Below are 12,076 nucleotides of genomic sequence, written 5' to 3'. Positions count from 1 at the left end.
ATAAATACTATGTTATATTAAGTCGAATTAGATCAACCTGGAGCCACATCCAAATCCATTTATATTCAGATTATCAATATTTAGATTGTCGAATTCCAATCTTATTCGGATAAGCGGAAGAGGTGATTTCCGCTCACCCTATTTATTTTTCTCCCTTGCCAGACATAACAAGCGTGTGCAGCGGGAGAAGAGCTGCGGCTATCACTTACCTATAAAAACAATAGAACACAAAATTAACTAGTGAAATTTTTCATCAGAATGTTGAATGTTGCCTCGACGAGTCTCAAACAGCAAAAATTGAAAATGGTTAAGGTACAAGTTCTTCAAATTATTCCCCCATCTAAACAAACCTTCTCTTTTTCTTCATATGATTTGGTACAAAGGGAGTAAGTTACTTGAACCTAAATTAACCATCTTTTATGCCTAAGGAATGGGGGGAGGAAGAAAAAATGAAGATCAAGCCGATTTGTTAAACCGAAGATTATAGATTGGGTCCTTGCGGTGCAATGTCCTGTTGTCCGCGGAAGATTGTAACTAAGCATGAAATCAGCCTCCATCAACGATTCTAAACAGAGATGTTTTGCCGGCGGATCACAGATAAATTAAAGTGATGGTTCTATTTGGTGATGCTCAAGATTCCGAAGCACAATTCTAGCAAAGATTTTGGCTTCAAGGGGGGCAGTTGCTGCAGCAGCTGCAGCCCGCAGAAGGCGTGCTGCTCCTCCATTCTGCATAAGGCTGGCATGGTGCATAGCATGCCGGCCACCAGGTATGGTAAACTGCAGTTGAAAGAATACATATATAAAGGATCGTTCTCCATCAATAAATAATGGATATTAAAGTTGGCACTAAACTACACAAAGGACTAGTGTTTCTCACAGAGGTGAGTCTAGTATGCACTTTTACCTGAAGAAGAGCAAATGCAGCACACGCCTTGAGAACAGATGATGTATTCCGTAGCATGGAAACAAATCTTCCAATTTCAGCCCCGCTGACAGTACAAGGAAACGTCAATGTTCAGACGGAAAAAAATATGCAAAATTACAGGGCAAATTTAAAATTTCAGCCTCGTAGACAACAATCGTTAGTTCAGAGAGAGAGAACCTGCATCTCAGATGTCCTGCTTCTTGAATACGAGCACCTTCTGTCACTTGCGCCAACGCTGCAGGGGCTGATGATACTGCAGCAGCACCAAACGTTTGTGGATCAGAAAAAGTGTGGACAAAGGCCTCAATGTGTTTCAGAGCCATCCTTCTAGCGCCATCTAAGCTCACACTCTTTGAGACACTTTCCGATGAAGTCCCTATCATCGCATACTCATCCATTCTGCAGAGTATTAACAAAGTTTTAACATACATATTTTTTCTTACTACAAGAGATATTACTATTAAGACTAAGGGGAGGAGGAGGTTTTGAACCCAGGATGCAGTGGGTTGAAAATGAGGCCACATAGAAGTATACAGACTCACAAGGACGTTAAACCACATCACATACAGAACAAAATATCCCATACATTCAACAGCATTTTGAAACAAAAGAATGAGTAGCAAGCACACAGAAAACAGTTAGGCCTACAAATACCTGCCATCAAACATGTATGCCAATGCCAACGCAGCCATGAAGCGAGCCATTTTTGACACCGAAGAAGAACAAAGATGAACAAGCGCAGGAACACCTCCTTCCTCCACAATCCGGAGAGCATTACCAGGGTTAAAAGCAAGATTCCAAAGAGCACCCGCAGCTGTTTCATGGACATCCTGAAAGTTGAAAAATCAAATCAAATCTTTTTCCAATTACATGAATGAAGAAAGCTCAACAAAAGGATGTTGTAAGGAAATATGAGCATATATTTGCAAGTAATTGCACTGTACTCACTAAAGCATACCCATGAAGGACTATAAAAAGGTTGAATGACCAAAAGAGTATCCAATTAGAACATGAGTGAATTTATATGCAAGGCCATGAGAAACTATGCACTCGAAAAGATGTTACAGGTATCGACACACAAGTTCAAGTATAAAAAGCTTCTCTCATCATGTGCATCAAATGTAAAACAAGACCAAACAGCTAATACTGGATGTAGAGGTCCTAGCTTCAGTTTCCACAATTATTTGTTAACATTATTATACAGACTGTCAGATATTATTTACTGAATAAAAAAGGATACATGAAAATACTCATACTAATCCTTTCAGACTTAACTTCAATGATTGGTATTAGATTCTGCTCCTATTTTTCTTTTTAGACAAAAATTATGTCCATAAATTGATTGCTCAATTCCAGTGCCTAGGTGAGCAGTGATCCACCACGTTCTATTACTATTAAACTAATTTCTGAAACAATCTGCATGTACGACAGCTAATACCAAATTTAATTAAATAATAGTGCTTGATTTTCTCTAATTGACCATAGAACATGAACATCTTAAATAATAATTGAAAAATAAAATAATACTTACTGCAGCTTCAGAGCGTGCCAATGCAATCAAAGGCACAACACCTCCTTCCCGTCCAATGGCAATGCTAACAACCAACAAAAAGTGAGCAAAATCAATAGTGACAGCATTAAATAAAAAATTCATATCAATACTCAATGAAAGAACATAGGAGTATTCTGGATGGAAGAGTATGATAGATTTCAAGAAATAACAATGTGACTGGAGAAAAAGGAAATCTACTGCAGATCACATTCAGTTGATCCATTCATAAAATGCACAAGTGATTATTCTTTAAAAGCACACAGTTGAGTAATTTTGGAAGTTGCATCCTAAACAATCGTAGAGATTACTGGACCAACATTCCAGCATAAAAATTATTCCAGTACCCACAAAAACCATGACAAAGAAGCAAAATAATTGTAGGCAGTAATTATATAATATTATAATTTCAGGTTGACAAATACTTCGATGGAATCTGCTTCTGAGAACTGGAAGACTTGAATATTTTGCTCACAGATTCGCTACTTTCTTGTGGTTTTCATGTAAATTACACTTTTGGTTAAAGTTCAATCTTCTCAACCAATGAAATAAGGAGAAATTTCATTGTTAAAACGTGTTAAGAAGTTAAGCTGGAAAGTCTCTTTGATTAGAAGTTGCACACAAAATGAACAGAAATATCTTATGACAAAGTAACCCTATGGTAAGAAATAAAAGAACAATGAAAAACATTAAAGTGGTAAAACTTTCTAAACCTAACCCGACCAATATTACACTCACAAACTCAAACATCTTAAATATCAGAATCGCACTATTTGGCACAATGTCCATACCAGAGCTGTGACTTTACAGGACTTCCTGCAAACAAGTCATGGAATGTTTTTGAAGCTCTAAGAAATGAAAAGGGCAAAAATGCAATGCAATGCGCTGGAAAAATGCAAACGTGAAGGTTTATGAAATGAAAAGGGAAAAAAGAACAAAACATGAAACAAACTAATTGCATGCCCATGAAATATAAGATACAGCTTTGTCTCTGTTAGGCTATCAGTAAATTAAAATTATTTGAGATTTGGCAGAGCCAAAATTACGATAGATGCCAATATGACATTGTAACAAATAATATCCATTCCCCAGAAATGATTTCTTATTGATTACCCAGTGTCTAGCTACCATCATAAGCATTAGCTGCATTACAAAAAAAGTCTCTCATTAACGTATAACCACATAACAAAATAAATTATAATTAAATTTGATCGAACAGCAACTTGCTGAATCTTAGTCTTTACTACATCACAGCTGTAGTTTAAATGATATTCAAACTCATAAAAATTCTTCCAGATATAATTGGAAAGGAATCTCAAGCCACTGACATCTCTAAATTGCATGCATCTTTTTCTTCTTTTATTTCCTTCCTTTTTCTTTTGTGATAAGCATGGTGTGTGCTTGTTTTCCATCAAAAGTTTAGCTCATCATCATTATCTAGCTAAATGAATAAGGAACCTGACTGAGATCAGGTATTCCAAAAGGTTTTGATCCATAAACTAAAACAAAAATGAACGATATCTCTAGAAAGATATGCATCGCTAGTCCAAACTCTTTGGCTCGTATAGGTTTGAACTAGCTTGATGTGTTACGAAGAGCAAGCACATACCTATTGGCTTCTGACACTGACAATCCCCAAAGAGCACCAGCAGCCCGTTCTTGAAGGCCTGGGGAGGCGTTTGAGCAGCCTTGTGCAAGAGCAACCTGCATACCCAAATGAGGTAGCTTAAACTTACAGTGCAACATTATTGGGTATGAAATAACAAAAACTGTATTTTAACAAGTGGGAACACTTAAGCTTAAAAAGAGCAACAATGTTAAAGTATCACTTTCCAGGTCAAATGGTAAACTATCAAAATGTTCTATAACTTTTAAACAAAAAAAAATTCCATACTCAACACGACATCCACATTATTTTTTTCCTTCACAAACTGGCAGAAGCAAAAGCAGCTAAAGGGACCATTTTTCAAGCAACGCCAACATTCACATTTTTTAGTCCAACTAACAAGAAACCAACTGGACCCAGATTATACTGTAGGATTTAAATTGCAATAAAGAAAATAAAAAATAAAAAACTAACAGTACATAAAACAAATATTTATGTTAGAAGCGTTTTCCAGTTCATCAACTTCAATATGTGCAAGTCCAAATTCGAAATGCCATTCAAATCATGACCAAAAATCTTGATGCAGATATGAAATGGTTCACACACAAAGAAGCTTCTAAACCATCTGTTTCATTAATTTGCTTTGATTTTTTTGTAGATCCAAATAAGTAAAGTAACATGTTTTGGTCACCCTAAGATGTGTATAGCATTTGATAAAAACTTTTTCATAATAATGCAGCATTTATTACAGGGTAAATAAATAGTAAATAAAATGTTCAACTCCAAGAAATACTTATCCAAAAACACTTTATGTTAGGGATTTGAATGAGACGCTAGCATGGATTATGTTGACATTATAAGGTTGTGATTATTCAAGGTAAATATCATACCAATGCCTCAACACCGCCTGCTGCAGCAATTGCTTCTCGATTTCTGTCATCAAACGATAGATTCCACAATGCACCAGCTGCCTCTTGCCTGCTCAATGGTAAAATAAGGTATAGTTTTACATTGGTTGCATAGACAAAAGTTGATAATTAACAACTAATGAGTGAACTAGAATTCCATTTAGCCTCTTAAGCAATTAAAGTAGCCTTTAAAACACAGCATCATTTTTAGTCTGGAAAGAATTAGAGCATCTAACCCAAAACCCAGTGGTCATGAGTTGAAGAGGGCCAAGACATTATATTGAAACACACAGCTTTACATTGCAGATGTGGGTCATACTCTCAACATGCCCCCTCAGTGTGGCAGCCAAAAGCGTAGATAACTTATACTGGGTTCCTTGCTCTGATACCAAGTAAAAGTTAAGGCATCCAACCCAAAACAATGGGCCATCAGTGCAGAGGCCCTTAACATTGTATAATAAACAATGCTTTGCATTCCCAAAGTGAGATATACTCTCAACAAGCCTAAAGCTTAAGCACCACACTCAACAATGAACATTCCTAAACAACTAATAATTTCTTATTACTTTTGTTCCTTAAGCGGGATTCTGTTTCTTTTTTATTGTGGTAATTGGTGAAAGGGGCATGCAAGTATCTTAAACCTTTGATGCATATATGAAATAAAAATTATCTAAATAATAGAAAGTTTGCTTGAAAGAAAATATATTGTAGATAACAAAATAATATCAGACTGATACAAAAACATTAAATCAAAAGATTCAAGAGTTGCTTAAAAAAATGCAAAGAGAGGATCCAGATTAAACTACCTGACACCTTCATGAGGAGATTGTGTAAGCTGAACAAGAGCATCAAGAGCACCTGCCTCTTGTCCAACTGCAGCATTATTACTATTACTGTCTCCATGGGCAGCCAAATTTGCCAAGGCACGGGCAGCCTGGTATAAGAAGTGCATTAATAATTTGCTAAAAAAAAAAAAAAATACAATGCACACATACAGGTGCATATAAGAGAGAGAGAGAGAGAGAGAGAACCAATGCAAGATGCACACCTGAACCACTAAAAAAGAAAAGAAAGATCATGTTGGGAAAGGCATCACAGATGAGTCTGAATGAGTGAAGCCAATACAATAGTGAAGGAAAGTCCCTAGAAGAACCAGATGCTATATAGAATAAGGAAAACTTTTCACTAATTTAACGCTACACTGTGCGCCATAAATTGGCACTTAGATACAGCGGTACACCATATGAACCTAAGATCTAGGCAGGCTTTGAAGAACCATCACAAATAGTGTGAGATTTTCTATAAACAAAGGACAAACCAATCACCACAACCTGAATCTTGGAAGTGGTGGGTGTCGATCAAAACCGGCTTTTAAGGTTTCTTGGAACTAAGTTTTGCCTGAAGTTTCAACCATCTGGAGCCATAGGAAAAATTGTACACACTTGAAGTATGTTTTTGTTGAGTTGTCAGATAGAGCTTAACAATAGCAACAGAAGGTTCTATTACCTGCTCTTGCACTCCCTCAAACTTGCAGTTACGAGCAAGCATCACTAAAGCATGCACACCACCTGCCACAGCAACCTCTGTGCTACACTTGTCATCAGCAGCCAAATTCGCCAGTGCACCAGCTGCCCGTTCCTGAAAGGACACACATGGAAAGTAAGGCACAACTTAAACCACCATGCAACAGCAACCCAAAGTGTATTGCATAAAATATAAGCATCATACGTAAAGAGAGAAATACGTGAAAAAAAGGTAATGTACCAGAACTCCATCACCACCAGATGACCATTTAAAAATTAGATCAACTAAAGCTTTCACTCCACCGGCCTCAGCAATGGCACCCTGACCAGAAAAACCTAATTGATTACAAGTAAATTTTGGGGCATATGTAAGTGATAAGACAATAGAATGTAGACTATCAGACCTTGTGCTCTTCTCCAACAGAAAGATTCCATAGTCCTCCAGCAGCCTCTTCAGCGACCAGCCTGTTCATAGACCTTGCCAAACCCGCAAGAATATTGATCCCTCCTTCTTCAGCAACAGCTTTAGCAACATTGGCATTCACAGACAAGTTTGCTATAGCCTATTCAAGTAATGAACATTTAAAGGAATGAGGTCAGCCTAATTCCACATCTACATGCATGATAATCATGAATCTGTGTATCACCAAATGACCAATTCCTACACTATAGACCATATCATACAACAATTAGTCAAAAGGGCCGATTGTCATAATACCAAAAGAAAAAAAAATTATGTACCTTTGCAGCCTCTGATTGGAGCCCTTCCCGCCAAGATTTTGCCAGGTTTAAGAGAAGACGTATGCCACCATCTCGCATAACAGCTTCAGCCCTCCCACAATCTATGCTAGCATTTTCATCATCAATAACAACAAAAGTTGCAAGTCCTGTAGCTGCCCTTTCTTGGACATCCTCTTGTGAGCTCTGCATTAAAGTGAGCAACAAAGATGCACCTTGCTTGAGCCAAAAAACATCTAAACCCTGTTGATTGCTCTCGGCAATGCGCAAAAGAGTATGAGAGAGAATCCATTCAATCCAACTCATAATGTCATTCAAGTTTTTATCCTTGTTCTTGGAATTCCTCCAATTCAGAAACACATTATTTCCTTTCTTCGTAATGTCGACTAATAAAAAAGCTATTTCTTTCATAATATCTGTAAAAAGGGCAAGTAACATTTTATTTTTATATTTACGAGGAGCAAAGTTGCTGTCTTCTTCAAGCACGGGACAATTCAGGGCACATAAAACCTTCAAGCTCTGTGATGATGATAACAACCGTGAAACAGCAGCAGAACCAATATCAGTTCTTGAAACATCTAGCCCAACCAAGTTAGGCAACTTATGCCAAAGATGTGAAACCACGCCCCATTTCATGTTTGAGGTCCCAGCAACAGAGAGGAATCGAACTGATAAAACATTTCCCAGTGCCATCTCGTCAATGTTCAGACAGTCTATGAACCCGATATCAGTCAAATTTGGACAATGCTTAGATAAAGCATTAATAGCATCAGCTTGCACATCCCTAATTCCGGAAAGTCGAAGCTTTTTCAATTTAGGACAGCAAAGAGCTATTGCTTTTATAGCATCACTGCTGATCCTTTCACAGAAATCTGGCCCAAGCTGGAGGCTTTCAAGTGACTCATGCCGCGCCACGATCACAGATAGAGTGGCATCAGTTATTTTTCTACAGTAATCGCCACTTATTTCACGTAAATTCTTTGCCCGAAGATGCAATATTGCATCAGCAGATTCTGCCCCACGAAACCTAAGCTTCTGAAGATTTACACATCTTGAAGCAAGTGAAGATGCCATGGTATCATTGCATTTGTGAGCGCGAAGATCCAAAGACGTCCACAAACAAGGCGAAATTCCAAGAACCCTCCATGTCTTGCAAGTTGAAGATAAGCTTGCCCGGTCACGATAATTCAGACATGAAAACAACTGAATGACTGTATCATCTGGCAAACCAGTCCAATCGACAATCCCATTTTGCATTGGACATGAAACTTCATCTTCAATTTCTGGATAACTAGGCAAAACCACCTTCTCCTTCCCCTTCCTAGCCACCTTTCGCCGCACCCTACGACTCATATCTCAATCAATACAGATGACCCAGAAACCGATAGTCCAAAACCATTCAACTTCACAATACCCAAATCTTATTACCACTGAAGAACAACACACAGACCCATAAACATGTAACCTTCAAGCTCAAATACCAAGTTCCAGAACCAGTAAAAAGGAACACAACAAACCCAAAAACCAAAACTGTTCCACCTCAAAAACCCTAATGCCCAGACAGAAACGAATTGTATATATATATACCAAACAGAATTAGAGGTTCACAATATACAGCAATCTAAGCCCACCGATTTCAAATACCCAATTGAATTGGGTATCCGAAATGCATCACAGAGGAGGAAATTAATGGTTATTTTCAAACCTGCGAGCTGATGCTATGTGGGTTTGTCACGATACCCTTAAATCTTCAAGCTTTCGCAAGTAAATCAAGTGCCTTTGACAGATTGTGTTGAAGGAAGCTGCAAATTGATGAGCGAGTGAGGGGGGGAGAGAGAGGAGGCAAAGCTCAAGGAAGGGTAGGAGAGAATTCAGGTGTGTTTTTGACAAAGAGAGGAGGAGGAGAGCTAAAAAGCCAAACCCTCAAAGCATGTGTCTACCCCTCTCTCCCCAATTAGGAATTAGATTAGGCTTTTGGTTCTTGGTTCTTGGTTTTGTGCACCAATTTAGAGAGAGAAAGGAGAAGGGTGTGGAGATATGGGGGTAAAAGGAGAAAAGAAATACAGCATTGAGGTGTGTGTGAGGAGCGAGAGAAGAATGGTGTGAAAACTATATAAGCAAGCTCATCAAGGAGCATCAAAAGTTTGCAATATTCAATTTTTAGGTTTATGCAATTGTTGGGCTATTAATAATTTAAAAAGGAAGCAAAATCTTATGCTCAATGGCTATATGCAATGCTAAAATATGTGATAATTGATTGTTAGATAGTGAATATAATTTTTCTCTCATGAAAACAAGTGCATTTGAACTCCTTTTTTGTGTGTGTGAAGATTGTAAATTACGTAGGTACGTATATGAATCTGGTATACATCACTTATACATCATTGGTAAGGCTTGCTTGCTTGTATATTTTCCTTTCATATAACTTTTTATTTGGATTGCATCTTGTTGATGCACAAAATCGGTGAGGACTTTGGTACAACAGAAAGTGTTAAGTTTGTGACCTTCGCTAGATTGCTCAAGTTACTAGTGTGGATAAGTATGCAAATGGATAGAGACAAGGAAGCAAACACAAGATATACGTGGTTCACCCAGATTGGCTACGTCCACGGAGTAGAGGAGTTCTCATTAATTGTGAAGGGTTTACACAAGTACATAGGTTCAAGCTCTCCCTTAGTGAGTACTGAATGATTTAGTACAAATGACATCAGGAAATATTGTGGGAGAATGATCTCCTTTTATAGAAGAGATTTTCTAGCTTTGTTTTGACATTGACACGTGTCGTGTTGTGATTGACTTCTGATGTTGACATGTGTCGTGCTATGATTAGCTTCTGATGTCGACACGTGTCGCGCTGTGATTGGCCTCCTGGTTAGAGGGAAACTCTTCTGGATCCTTAACGGTATAACGTTGACCGGTGCTCAATAGTTTCGGGATTTGTCAAGTATGGTATAAACACATCTCATTATTTCTTTAAGGGAGGGATTTTGCTTGATGGGGGAGGTTCCCATTAGCAAAATTCAACTTTGCACCATTCAGAAACAGTTGAGCTCTGTGCACTGAGTAAGGCCTTGTTAACTTGTTGGCAAATCTGGAATGACAGAAATGCATTTGTGTTTAGGAACTTACAACTAAATCCTGCTCATACCATCACTCTTGATGTTGCAACGGGATTATCTTATTTTAAAGTTAATGCTAAAAAGAGTAAGCATGGTCTGTTTGTCCTTATGAAATGACTAAATGGCAACATCCAGACTCTTCTTATGTTAAAGTCAACTTTGATGGTTCTGTTGTCCAAAACAAAAATGCGGCAGATTTGTGATTATGAATGACAAAGGTCAACCCTTCGTTGTTGGAGCTATGAATCTGAAAGAAACAACTATGTCGGTGGCAAAAGCTGTGGCATTGAGAGAAGCTTTAAAATTTGCAAGACATGAGGGATTTCCTCGGATCATGGTGGATGGTGATTCAAAGTTGGTCATCAATGTTGTTCAAGGATTGTATGGAGTTCCCTGGAAATTAAAATCCACTATTGAAGACATTTAGTGGCTTGCTTCTTCATTTGATTCTATCAAACGGTCTCATATTTTCCGAGAAGCAAACGTTGTAGCTCATGTCTTAGCTAGTTAGGGCCCCTCTGTACAAAATTTACGTATTTGGGAGTATTGTATTCCTGATAAGGCTTACAATGCTTTTATGTGTGATTGTATTTGAAATGGTTGTATAAGGGGTCTCTATGTTTAAATGAATTTCTTTACTTAGCAAAATTCATGCATTGTTCTATGTGCATGTCAAATTAACTAAAAATAGCAAAGAAGCCATTTGTTGATATATGTACAAATAAAGGCCTTATTTAGTAGAGATGATTGACTTTGACATGACTATTCACTGTCCTAAAGGCATTTTAAAGAAAGAAATGGATGACAAATTTCTTATTTTGTCCAAGTTGAAGGTTACTCATGAAGGAAAGATATCCCTACTCATGAAAAAAACATATCGCTACTTGTCCCAACAAAAATGGTAGAACAACAACTATTATTCATTTAACCCTAGCTGCAACTTTCTTCTTCCCTCCTCCTCCCTCTGCCACTCTAGGGGTGGGCAAACGGGTATCAGACCCGCGGGTCGGGTCGGGTCCATGCGGTTCGGGGCGGGTATGAAAATTGTAAAATACAAACGGGATGGGGCAGGCCGAGTTCAAGAAATTAACGGGATGGGTCCAAATCTTCAAACCCACGGGACTCCGGACCGGCCCGTTTCTATTATACAATGGTTGGGTATTGCTCGGGGATTAGAAACCCATCAATTTGGATGAATGAATGGGCCTATTCCTATAATACAACGAAAACTTCTAGAGCCTATTTCAAACAAACTTGGCAATTTCCTTTCGACCCTTTTGCTTTGTAATTTTGAAACCTTCCAGAGCCTTCTCCCTTCTTCATTCCAAACTGAAACCCCAAGTTCCTCCGTCTCTCATTTTTCTCTCTCTCTCTCTCTGTAAATCCATAAACCATTCAACATACCCAAACTTCTTCAAATCCCTCCATTTCTGCTTGCATGCTCTCACTCTCTCCCTTGATTTTATCGAAATTTCACTCGGACGAAGATGGCGCAAGGCTCCAGATTAGAGAAGACGGTGGGCTCTAAGATCGATGAAGATGACGCGGTGGACGTGCTTTCCGTCATTGGTCTCGGAAAAGATGGTGTTAAAGGCTTCGTCGCTGCGGCCGATGGTCTTGTCATGGGCATCTGACCATCTGGTCATTACTGCACCTAGGTTTCGCGACGTCGGAGGAAGATGAGACTTAGAGCAACATCGTTCCCT

The 12,076-nt window shown here is 38.4% G+C and overlaps 1 protein-coding gene across 1 annotated transcript; it reads right to left on the bottom strand.

Moving 5' to 3' along the window:
* Positions 1-233: 233 nt before the first annotated feature.
* LOC103433620 (protein ARABIDILLO 1) lies at positions 234-9,411 on the bottom strand. Its single transcript, XM_029105574.2, has 12 exons — positions 7,255-9,411; positions 6,918-7,076; positions 6,755-6,835; positions 6,497-6,628; positions 5,797-5,924; positions 4,973-5,060; positions 4,086-4,180; positions 2,459-2,522; positions 1,582-1,757; positions 1,105-1,326; positions 907-991; positions 234-779 (listed from the first exon to the last, which is right to left on the bottom strand). The coding sequence occupies exons 1-12, from the start codon at positions 8,602-8,604 to the stop codon at positions 603-605; spliced, it is 2,757 nt and encodes a 918-aa protein (XP_028961407.2). The 5' UTR covers positions 8,605-9,411; the 3' UTR covers positions 234-602.
* Between the last annotated feature and the right edge of the window lie 2,665 nt (positions 9,412-12,076).

Source organism: Malus domestica, chromosome 07, assembly GCF_042453785.1.
Source record: "Malus domestica chromosome 07, GDT2T_hap1".
Taxonomy (NCBI): Eukaryota; Viridiplantae; Streptophyta; class Magnoliopsida; order Rosales; family Rosaceae; genus Malus; species Malus domestica.
This window is presented reverse-complemented; position numbering and strand designations above follow the sequence as displayed.